The 10777-nt window shown below is 39.1% G+C and overlaps 5 protein-coding genes across 5 annotated transcripts; 2 read left to right on the forward strand and 3 right to left on the reverse strand.

The window, feature by feature from the left end:
* The first annotated feature begins 274 nt into the window (after positions 1–274).
* Positions 275–1499, forward strand: LOC105209769 (uncharacterized). The gene is made up of 2 exons (XM_011180370.3): positions 275–625; positions 685–1499. Exons 1-2 carry the CDS (start codon positions 413–415, stop codon positions 1336–1338), a joined length of 867 nt encoding a protein of 288 aa, XP_011178672.1. The 5' UTR covers positions 275–412; the 3' UTR covers positions 1339–1499.
* Positions 1500–2048: 549 nt separating this feature from the next.
* LOC105209770 (cytidine deaminase-like) lies at positions 2049–3355 on the reverse strand. Its single transcript, XM_011180371.3, has 2 exons — positions 2855–3355; positions 2049–2710 (listed from the first exon to the last, which is right to left on the reverse strand). The coding sequence occupies exons 1-2, from the start codon at positions 2925–2927 to the stop codon at positions 2286–2288; spliced, it is 498 nt and encodes a 165-aa protein (XP_011178673.1). The 5' UTR covers positions 2928–3355; the 3' UTR covers positions 2049–2285.
* Positions 3356–3634: 279 nt separating this feature from the next.
* LOC105209771 (cytidine deaminase) lies at positions 3635–4425 on the reverse strand. Its single transcript, XM_011180372.3, has 2 exons — positions 4231–4425; positions 3635–4155 (listed from the first exon to the last, which is right to left on the reverse strand). The coding sequence occupies exons 1-2, from the start codon at positions 4292–4294 to the stop codon at positions 3743–3745; spliced, it is 477 nt and encodes a 158-aa protein (XP_011178674.1). The 5' UTR covers positions 4295–4425; the 3' UTR covers positions 3635–3742.
* A 258-nt stretch (positions 4426–4683) lies between these two features.
* Positions 4684–7828, forward strand: Csrp2bp_2 (cysteine-rich protein 2-binding protein). Its single transcript, XM_011180373.3, has 10 exons — positions 4684–5169; positions 5240–5391; positions 5454–5610; positions 5670–6065; positions 6122–6559; positions 6621–6867; positions 6938–7090; positions 7157–7292; positions 7360–7541; positions 7606–7828. The coding sequence occupies exons 1-10, from the start codon at positions 4787–4789 to the stop codon at positions 7780–7782; spliced, it is 2421 nt and encodes an 806-aa protein (XP_011178675.2). The 5' UTR covers positions 4684–4786; the 3' UTR covers positions 7783–7828.
* Positions 7829–7845: 17 nt separating this feature from the next.
* LOC105209773 (probable ATP-dependent RNA helicase DDX23) lies at positions 7846–10587 on the reverse strand. Its single transcript, XM_011180374.3, has 2 exons — positions 8706–10587; positions 7846–8635 (listed from the first exon to the last, which is right to left on the reverse strand). Exons 1-2 carry the CDS (start codon positions 10472–10474, stop codon positions 7972–7974), a joined length of 2433 nt encoding a protein of 810 aa, XP_011178676.1. The 5' UTR covers positions 10475–10587; the 3' UTR covers positions 7846–7971.
* Between the last annotated feature and the right edge of the window lie 190 nt (positions 10588–10777).

Raw genomic sequence — 10777 nt, forward strand, 5'->3', positions numbered from 1 at the left:
AAATGAAAATTTGAAAGAAATATGTAGCAATATGCATTACAGTGCGGCTAACTTATCAAAGCTCTTAATGCAATTAGTAAAGAAATGCGTGTGTTATTATTTGCTTGAGCGGTAAACGGGAGCACTTTGTATTTGTATTGCGCACTTTAAAATAAAGGGACAAATTAGTCACTTGACCTCTTTACATTATCAGCCAAATATATTTCTTTGGCAACGTATGTACATTAAATTATTATTATTAAGTACACTGTACCCTAGCAACCATAAACAAAATAATTCAAAAGTAATGAAGTATTTGTTTCCCACATTTGTCATTATTGTCAGCAACAAACAAAATTCGTTTGTTTTTCCAATTTTATCGTATTATTGCGTCTTTGTAAATATTTTTCATAATAATTATTGAGTTTTGAAAATGAACGACTTTGGATTCATCGATTACAAAAAGCCTAGTGATGAGTGTAGGGACGATATGCGCACCTCCACCTATCGCAGTCACGTCTATATGACCGACACCATGATGGGGAACCATATGCATGCTAAATTCAAAGAACCGAAACCGTATAGTACAGATCCAACCTTGGAGAAATTGCGCACGAGCGATTACAAAGCGAATTATACGTGGAAAGTAAATATGAATAGTGTCGTGCAATGCAAATGTGTATTTTACGGTTTATTGGTTTACAGTATGATGACCCAAATAAAGTGATAAATCCCTCGCTCGGTCCAAAAGTACAACAAATGAAGAATTACGAAGATCGACGTCTGCGTTTTATTAGTCGTCCAATGCGTCCGGCCAGCAGCGTTATGCATCAGGATTTCCTTTGGAATCCGCAACCAGTACCTACACCGCCCACACCTACACCTTTACCCACCCCGGTGGCTGCCTCTAAGCTGGTGATTAATCGTGCTAAGCCCAGTTGCTCGAAATACCTCGATCCAGCTGCAACAACATCACGTCTGGCCTTTGTGCATTTCACGCCCGATGAGTTGATGGGTAGCGTGGCGCGTCACGACAACATAACATTTTGGAATTGGGAGACTTATAGTACACAAGGCAAGCGTGTTTTCCCCGGACGCGATGACACGCAGTGTGATGACAAAGCGGCAAGGGAGTGCCCAAAACGTCACTGCGAGTTCCCCAGCTCGGTACAACCGGTGCCCAATTCCGGCATGACAACGGAAGTACGTGCCAATTACATTGAGCCAATTAAACGTGCAATAGACTTTGAATCCGCGCACATACAGAATCGTCTGGTATACGATCCAGTAACACCGTCAGCGAAAGCTACTGAGTATAAAGTTTACGGTTCCGGTGAGCGCACGCTGAAATATGTCTGAAAAGTCCAACCAGTCCATGTGCAAATACTTATATTTAAGAAACATTTTCTTCAGAATAAATCATATGGTTTTATACTAAAATATATATTTGTTGTTATTTTTAGTTTTAAAAACGTCATCTGATTATACAATAACCGGAAATAATATGCTTAAAATTCATTTTCACAAATTGAAGCTAGTAAATTAATAAGAATTAATAAGAACTGTGGTCTATGTTGATATGCGAAAAAAAAAACACAAGAGCAACCTTGATATACCAGTTATTTTATATCGAAGCATAAACATTTATTACTTCGAATGATAACATTCTTATTATTCTTAGTACAGGCAAACCTCGATAACATGACCCAATGCTTCAAATCAGATACGGTATTTAAACTGAAAACTATTATATATTTACAGTTAGAAAAGCAAAATTATAAATTATTTTATTAAATTATTTAGTTGTTGGCATGTGTGTTTTAAGATAACTACCTGTAATTTTGAACCACTTAATTGGGTACCAATCTCATTTTTTGAAATTTGGTTAAGATTACGAATTCGTTGGGGTTCAAGGTTTCCAAGTCCATAAATTTGCAGCGCTTATCGCCTTTTATCGGCGATAAAACGAATTGCATTCAGAGAGTTAAAGCAGTAATTATTAATCGTGATTATGCTAGGGAATAACCCAATATTGTTACTTCGAAAAAAGTTGATAAAAATGCAAAAAGTTAAATATTAAATAAGTAAATTTTAATTAATAATATTAAATATGTATTTGTGTATTTACGTTTAGTATAAAATTACACTTCATCTACGCTATTCGCTATTGCCAGTTACTAATTAAATTTACTTATACATTAAACCATTATTATTGTCAGCAATAACGGTGCAAGTGAGGTCCATAGTTTGATATGATTAAACAGTAACTATTGATTAAAATATTTGTCTTTGTGTTATGTAATGCATCAATTCTTTTTGTACGTGCGAAATCCGTGCGGCAGCAGATTGTAAATGGATGTCGCCAGCACCAGATCTTCGTTGGACTTCTCAACGTTGACTTGCGATTTCGTAATGAAAAGTGGTATATCGTTAGGCGCAAACTCCATTATGAATTGTCGACACACGCCGCACGGCGTTGTAAAGGCATCCTCTTGATAAGCCACGACTGCACCAGCCACAAACTCGAGGTAGCCCTCGGTAACGGCTTTGCTGATGGCCGTGCGTTCCGCGCACGATGTGGGCGTGAAGCTGGCGTTTTCGATGTTACAACCTGCAAAGATGCGGTTGTCTTTCGTACGAAAAGCAGCGCCAACATAGAAGTTACTGTATTGTGCATAGGCGTTCTTCTGTGCGGCCACGGCAGCCTGTATCAGTTCTTTGGTTGATTCATCTGCAAATGAATGTATATGGTTTTACTTTATATATGCATACACATACACATATATGGTAAATAGCAAAAGCGTTGTAAATGCCAAATGTTTCACTTCAAGCCCTCAATTAACAACAGTTGCACAGCTGGAAGGCATTCACTCACCCAAATCGCCGTATTTTTCGATGTGTTCAACAATTTCTGGTTTCTTCAAACCCGTCACCTGGTATATGTCCATTTTATGGAAAATTCGGTATATTATTCAATATCTATTTTAAAATTTCAAGAGCACAATTTCGAACGAACGAACTTTGCAAATCTACGAGGTTGGTGCGCCGCGTTCCGTATATTCTCTTCAAAGTGTGATCACCAACTGAATGAATTGTATTCTGTTTCGCAGTCACCTTTCTGGCCAAAAAACTAATTAGTATAAAAAGCTATTTGTAGTTTCTTTCTTCTTCGAGCGTTCTCTTCGCCTTATCAATACTTTCTCTATAAACAAATACAGACAAGTGTAGACATTAGATGTGACGGCCGCGTATTTGCTGAGAAAGTGCGGAGAGCACAATACGAGCCACCACCAAAAGCGTTGGAAAATCAAGATAACAGCCAACTATGCGTCAATTTGTGTGTGTGTGTGTTTTATATGAGCGGGTAAATACATGCTGTGCGGCATGATTGATGATGTGATTTCATTGAAAAGTTTCGTTTAGCTGCTCAGGACTTTACGATATCTTTCAGAAGATATATTTCCTCTTACCAATAATTTGTATGCATAATAACACATACACCTATATGCTAAGCATGGAAATAAAATTCGTAGTTGACATTTCCGGTTGGAGCGCAATACAACCACATTTCCGCCTTACCGTAGCAAAAGTCTGTTCCAATCAGAATAATCATATTAAAAAAATATGGAAACTGAAATAGTGCAATGAAAATGCGTTTAGTAACCGTTTTCAAAAGTTAATAAGTTCATTGATATTTAGAAAAAAATATAGTACATTCGTTCAAATATTCCATCCAAAGTTTTACAGTTAATACTATACCAATTTATTTATTTCCCAAAAACGAAAAGCTGCGCGGCAACAGATCTCGAATACTTGTGACCAGAACGTGTAGCGGCGGACAAGCTGGTTTGGCACAATATAGCGCAAAATCTCGTTGCATCGCAAATTCAGCTAGGAACTGCCGACATACTCCGCAGGGAGTGGTGAATCCGCTCTCTTGCTGCGCCACAACTGCGCAGGCAACGAAATCACGCTTCCCATCACTAACCGCTTTGCAAGCAGCTGTGCGCTCAGCGCAAATTCCCGCCGGATATGCACCGTTTTCTATATTGCAACCTGTGTAAATTGAACCATCTCCCGTTTGTATAGCCGCGCCTACTTGAAACTTGCTGTAGGGACAATAAGCCATACGGCGTGCCTCTATAGCTGCTCTTATTAGTTCCTGAGCGTCGGGTGCTGAAATAAGGAAATACAAAAATAGCGGACCAAAGCTCTGAGTTACAAAAAGTCTAGTTATTCGAAGGCTGTTACCTAATTCCTTGAAGTCTCGCACTTGTTTGTCTGCATTGGTATTATATACTATGACACTAGGCATTATTTCAACAATAACACTGATTATTTAGTAAATACGAAGCTGATTTTTTGAATTCACGTATTTTTCCTTTGTTTGAATACATTCATAAAAAAATATTGTAACAATTATTCGACACTTAAATGAATGTTAACAAAACAAAATATGTATTGAAATAAGTTTCAAAGATTCTTCTTTTCTTAAATCAAACAAGTAAGTTTTAATAAAATATATGTATTTGCACGTTAATGTAAGATGAGCTTAACTAGAAAGTACTAAACTGTGCCACAGAAATGCCAAAGTACTAAAACTAAAGTTAGTAAAAAAGATACAGATTATTTAATGCTAAACAAATGTGAGTTCGGCAACCCTACAACTGTTTTTGTTTTACTCTGTGCTTTCAAAGTGCTTCGCGATGTTTTATTCGTCAATTGCTTTTCTGATCTTCTAAACAAAATAGTGAATATTTGTTTTAAAAAAAGTTACAAATATTTCTTGTAATATTGGTAAACATTAATGCATTGTTCCTATTGTAATCAGCATGTGGCTGAAGAGGAGGATTTCCTCGAGTGCATAGAATGTGAGTCTGTAGTGCACGCAAAGTGCTTACGCACGTGTCGGCCGGGCGATTTGTTAGGTGATGTCTTCTTTGATTTCACCTGTGCGGCTTGTATGAATTTGCAAAACGATGCACCGTCTACATCGATGTCGGCCAAAACAGCCACACCACGTGAGAATTTCGTGCGTCAGCGTTTGTCCTGGTTCATGATTGTGGTTTTGACTTTATACAATTTATCTGTGAAATCGAAAGGCCTCAGTCATCATGGGTTCTTCCATTGGCGCTCACACATCGTTAGTTTTATCAACAAGAATTGGGATTTTCTCATGGAACCTGGCACGTAAGTCTTGGCAAATGAATTGATCAGGAATACTATTATTATTAAATTTGATAAAATGGGTTCTATGTAGACGGCGACGTAAAAACTGGTTCGGTTCCATCTCCGGCAACTTATCACATTATAGCCCTGAGTTTTTCTTATCCGGTCAAGAAACTATACAAAAATCCGGTTGGTGGCGTCTAGCTCAGTCTGGTTTGACTCCAAAAGCGATTCACAAAAAATGTAAGTTCTCGTATATAAAATCCCTTGAACCTTGTACTAATTACACTCAAATAATATTGCAGATGAAGAATTCAGTCAGAAGCGTTCACAAATGCGCAGTGGCAAAAAACAACTGGAGGATATTGATAGCGCTGACGATCAACAGGAAAACAAGCGTAGACGTCGTAATGATTCAGATGATGACTTGACGCCTATACCTGATGGTTGCAGTCGTACAATGTATTCTTTTAGATTGTGAATATTTGAAACCTTTTGCTAAATTCTTATTTTTCCTACAGCCCTTATATGGGTCGCACACCTAAAGTGGCCAAGCAGCTGAATATTGTTGATGACGACATTAAAAACTTACAACAACAACAACCACTTAACACTGTACAATCTAGCTTAATGGACTTTTTGGCAGAAAGTTTCGCCAACTATGATCTATTCAGTACATTACCAAATATTGCCACAGATACGCTCGTTGGCGGAGATGAAAAACATGATTTTCTTCCACTCCTTGAAACTCACACTGATAACTTGAATAATCTCAGTCCAGTCGAAGTGAAAAACAATGTCAATGATTCTGTTGCCACTAATGGCACTACGGAAGCGCCAATAGCTGATAAATTCAAAGGTTTCTGCAATGCCGAAGATCAACAAAAATTGGCCTCACAGGGCTCCACTGAACAATTGTAAGTACTTAAATTCTTATAAAACATCTTGTCATTACGTATTAAATTTAACGCAGCTCTCAAGAAGATTCCATGCAAACGCCATCTGAGTACAGTAATGATGCCGATGAAGACGATGAATACCAACCGCGTATAGTACAAGTCACCAATTTTCAACAGCTCCAGCAGTCACCAAAAAAAGACTTGAACAACGCAGTAGATGAGCAGCCATTGTTATCCCAAACAGAACAAACAATCAAGAAGGAGATAAATTCTGAAGCAGAGCAATCAGAAAATGAAGATGCTACATGCAAGGACAATGGCACAGTTCGCGATGCGGAGTCGGATAATGAGCCTGAGCGGAGTACAGCCGCTATGAGTGTTTGCAAACCCAGTCTCTTTACTAAAATACCGCGTCGGAATTGGCCATGGTTGGTAGAAGAAGAAGAAGAGGCTTCAGAAGATCATACAGAAGATCAAACCATTGAAAAGAAGCCCTTCCAGCAGAGTGAAAGGTATACAGTATAATGTGAGATAATAAATATATTTATTTTAAAGCCATCCTGATAATTACAGCTTAACCATGATGAGCGAATACGAAGAGATTGAACTCTTACAAAAGCTGCGTAAAATATTTGACATGGAAGAGAAATGCAAAATTGATATACCGGCATATGTGCGACGATTCTACAGAAAACTCTGTGTACGTGAATGGAAGCGTGAACATGGAAAGTCACTTTTCAACTTGGACGATCAAATAAATGGCAAGAATAGCGAATTGTTAGCGAATGAAGCCAAAGCCCAGATCATTGATCGGTATCAGGTATGTTGAATAATGAGAAAAAATTATGGGTTATAAACGTTTAAGCCTCGATTCCTTTTAATTTTTGCAGCTCATTTCACTTACTTCGGAAAAGAAATACAAATCATTCTATGCGCGCATCGCTGGTTCTTTCGACTACGAAATGTTTGAATCGCCATATTCCCACCGGATTTTACATCCGTTCATCTATAGAGACAAGGAAATTGCGCCGCCTTGGTTGAAGGTACTGTTGATATTGCTACTTTTTTGAGTTTTAGTTGTAGAAGATTTTTTTACATTTCCTTTACAGTTAATGTGCGAAATGCAATTTACAGTGAATGGCGAGTATCCGTTTCGCTCACCGATTGATTTCTGTTATGTGCGTCCTAATCACATTGCTGCAGTAAACGCTTTACTACAAACAACCTTCTGGCCTGGTATCGACAGTAAGATAATTGTGACCTTAATTAACTCTTCTTCTGACACATATTTCATTATTTTATGTTTGCTTAGTGTCGGAATGCCTTAGCTATCCGGATTACAGCGTGGTAGCACTCTACAAAAAGTTGGTGGTGGGTTGTGGTTTTCTCGTACCTGATGTCGGTTTCAATGAGGCATACATTTCCTTTATGGCTGTGCGCCCCAATTGGCAACGTTGCGGCATCGGCACATTTATGTTATATCATCTGATACAGGTAAACCATTTCTGGAGATTTCTAAAGAGTCATTGAAAGAAACTTTAAAACAAATATATTTTAGACGTGTATGTCAAAGGATATAACGCTGCATGTGTCCGCCTCCAATCCCGCCGTTGTGCTGTACCAAAAATTCGGCTTTAAAATAGAGGAAATCATACTGGATTTCTATGAGAAATATTTACCCATCGATTCGAAGCAGAGTCGAACTGCTTTCTTCTTAAGGCTTTTGCGTTCATAGCATTGCGAAATGGGTGTAATTGAAAATATAACTAAAATTTTAATAAATTTAACAAAAGAATAATTATATTTTTGTAATCTGTGCGTTCAATGTCTTGCATTAAACACCATTAGTTGACACTTAATTTATTTAAAAACGGCTGACGAAATGTTTAGTATGTACTACAGTTTATCTGTGTGGTCTCTTAACTTAAGCGAATATTTTCTCCTCTCGTCTCTTCTTTGTGACCACGGTGCCCGGTTTGTGTTGTGCATCTGGGTGATTCATGAGTTCTGGTGGGCAAATCGACACCGGACTGGCCATAACACATTGCTTAAGATCATAAAAGAGCGCACTATCATCTTTGGTAACAAACGAAATCGCCACACCATTCTTGCCGGCACGTCCTGTACGTCCAATACGATGTGTGTAATCCTCAATTGTTTTCGCCATGTCATAATTGATGACTAGAGACACATCTTTGATGTCGATACCACGACCAGCGACATCTGTGGCGACCAACATGTCTTTGGCACCGGACTTAAGTGCGGCAAGCGCATATTCACGCTGTTCTTGGCCTTTGCCACCGTGAAGTGTGCACGAATTGTAGCCCAATTTCTCCAAACCTTTGGCCAAGACATCGGCACCCTTCTTTTGATTGACGAAAATGATGACTGGCGGTTCGATGCCTTTGGAGAGTATTTCCATCAATTTCTTACGCTTATCGTGCTCGCCCATCATGAACACGATTTGCTCGGTACGTTCGGTTGGCTTGCCTACAGAGCCAATGTACACAGTCGCCGGTCGGCGTAAATATGAACGTGCCAAGCGTTCTACAGCCGGAGGCATAGTTGCCGTAAACATGACAGTTTGTCTAAAAAATTTTAAGAATAAAATGAGTTCAATAATTCAAAATACTATAAAAAATATGTCAAACTACTCACCTGTATTTCTTTTTTGAGTAGAAGTTTTCCATCAATTTACTCGCATCTTCGGCTTCCTCGCTGTCGGGCTTCAAATTTGTAACCGGCATGTATTCAAGAATCTTTTGCACATCGGGTTCGAAACCCATGTCAATCATACGATCTGCTTCGTCCAACACAATATATGTACACTGACTCAATACGAGGTATCGGTTCTCCAACACATCGATCAAACGACCAGGTGTCGCAATAACAATTTCACAACCCAAACGTAGACGGAAACCTTGCTCTTCTCGCGAAAGACCACCCACAACAACCACCGTACGTATGCCCAGTGGTTGACCAAACTTAATGGTTTCTTCTTCTATTTGTTGTGCCAACTCGCGTGTAGGTGCCATTATGATAGCATATGGTCCTTGATCTGCATCTTCGAGTCGCTCTATTTTTGGTAGTGATTGTATCCACGATAACAGCGGTATAAGAAAAGCTAGAGTTTTACCAGAACCAGTTTCTGCGACGCCAATAATATCGCGATTTTGCAAACCAATCGGTATAGCTTGTCTTTGAATGGGTGTGGGTTCTTTATAGCCAACTTTATCGATAATTTCAATAATTTCCTTAGGAAAACCTGATTCTGCCCAACTTCGTATGGGATTGGGAATCTTACCACCTTTAATGGTGATATTGTAATCTTCTCTGAAAATACGCCAATCGCGTTCGGTCATCTCATCGTGCGCCTTTTCAGACCAGTGACGATCATCCCACTTTTGCTTATCTTCTTTACGTTTAACCTTTTTTAGCCGCACCTTCTCTTGTTCCTTCTCGGCTTCTGTTCGTCGTTTCTCTAATAAATCTCCATAAAACTTACTCTGTGTGCGCTTCTGCTCTTTGATATCAATTCCAGCAACATTACCACGACCGAAAAATTGCACGTGGTGCCGTTCTTTATATAAGTTGTTATAATCAATGGAGGTGTCTTCTCCAGCATCCCAATCGAACACAAATTTACGGTCATTAAGTCTACGTACGCGTCGTTTCTTCTTTATAATGCCCAAATAGCGTTCTCGTATCGCTTCCAATTCTTTTTCTTTATCCTTGTGTGTCAGATCTTCAGCGCGTTTGCTATCTCTGTCCCTGTCCTTGTCTCTATCTCTCTCACGATCCCTATCTCGATCTCGTTCCCGATCTCTACCTTTTTCCCGATCACGACGATCATATTCCCGTTCACGGTCTTTGCGATCCATTCTTTCATTTTTAAGTTGTGTGAGTGACATCCCATTATTGGCGTTATCGGTTCCAGCAATTGCTGCAGCAGTTGCAGCGCTTTGAGCACTACGCATTGCAGCCACCTCTTCCTGACGACGTTTCAAGGCCTCCGCTGCTCTTTGTTCTTTTGTAAGGAACACAGGTTTGCTTCTTGTCTCCTCTTCTTTTTTCTTTTTCTCAAGTAGCTCCTCAAGTGAAAGCGGTTCCTTTTTAATAGATTTGCTTTTATCATCGTTCAATTTGAGCTCTTCCAATTCTAAATCTTCTTTGATGTTAGGTTTTTTCTCCTCCTTTTCATCTTTTACTTTCTCTTCTATACGACGTTTGTCGATGGGCTTATCTCGATCTCTTCCTCGCGACCTGGAACGAGGTCTAATACGTTCTTTCTCCCGTTCCCGGTCGCGACCACGATCTCGGTCACGTTCCCGCTCATAATCCCTATCACGCTCACGTTCACGATCCCTGTCTCGGTCTCTATCTCGACGTTCCCTTGAATGCGAACGGCGCCTTTTGTCGTTGACCATATCGACGTCTTCCTAGATTTTCTTTTCTTTAAAATTACGGAGTTGATAAAATAGGAATAAATGAAAACGTTTACTAAACTACACGGCTGATTTCCACTGAAAACTATTTGACGTTTTCTTCTTCTTCTTCAATTCTTACAACTCAAAATAATACGTAACGTAAAATTGAGGTATGCTGATTTGATAACTCCAATACCAAAGATATTTGACCGGTTTTTAGTTTTCACATCTCACGTTTAATCCATTGTAATGTTTTAGAATTATGTTTTTCCGTTTAAATCAAATGTGGGGAAATTTCTAAAC

This window comes from Zeugodacus cucurbitae, chromosome 3 (assembly GCF_028554725.1).
Source record: "Zeugodacus cucurbitae isolate PBARC_wt_2022May chromosome 3, idZeuCucr1.2, whole genome shotgun sequence".
In the NCBI taxonomy this organism is placed as follows: domain Eukaryota; kingdom Metazoa; phylum Arthropoda; class Insecta; order Diptera; family Tephritidae; genus Zeugodacus; species Zeugodacus cucurbitae.

What these genes read in the sequence shown, in the direction of transcription:
- LOC105209773 (XM_011180374.3), bottom strand. Translation starts at nt 10,474, where the DNA reads ATGGTCAACGACAAAAGGCGCCGTTCGCATTCAAGGGAACGTCGAGAT. An exon ending in TACTCAAAAAAGAAATACAG is followed by an intron (nt 8,636 to 8,705) that starts GTGAGTAGTTTG and finishes AAAATTTTTTAG; the next exon opens with ACAAACTGTCATGTTTACGG.
- LOC105209770 (XM_011180371.3), bottom strand. Translation starts at nt 2,927, where the DNA reads ATGGACATATACCAGGTGACGGGTTTGAAGAAACCAGAAATTGTTGAA. An exon ending in CGAAAAATACGGCGATTTGG is followed by an intron (nt 2,711 to 2,854) that starts GTGAGTGAATGC and finishes ATTCATTTGCAG; the next exon opens with ATGAATCAACCAAAGAACTG.
- LOC105209771 (XM_011180372.3), bottom strand. Translation starts at nt 4,294, where the DNA reads ATGCCTAGTGTCATAGTATATAATACCAATGCAGACAAACAAGTGCGA. An exon ending in GCGAGACTTCAAGGAATTAG is followed by an intron (nt 4,156 to 4,230) that starts GTAACAGCCTTC and finishes TCCTTATTTCAG; the next exon opens with CACCCGACGCTCAGGAACTA.
- Csrp2bp_2 (XM_011180373.3), top strand. Translation starts at nt 4,787, where the DNA reads ATGCATTGTTCCTATTGTAATCAGCATGTGGCTGAAGAGGAGGATTTC. An exon ending in AGATCATTGATCGGTATCAG is followed by an intron (nt 6,868 to 6,937) that starts GTATGTTGAATA and finishes TAATTTTTGCAG; the next exon opens with CTCATTTCACTTACTTCGGA. An exon ending in CTTCTGGCCTGGTATCGACA is followed by an intron (nt 7,293 to 7,359) that starts GTAAGATAATTG and finishes ATGTTTGCTTAG; the next exon opens with TGTCGGAATGCCTTAGCTAT.
- LOC105209769 (XM_011180370.3), top strand. Translation starts at nt 413, where the DNA reads ATGAACGACTTTGGATTCATCGATTACAAAAAGCCTAGTGATGAGTGT. An exon ending in AAGCGAATTATACGTGGAAA is followed by an intron (nt 626 to 684) that starts GTAAATATGAAT and finishes ATTGGTTTACAG; the next exon opens with TATGATGACCCAAATAAAGT.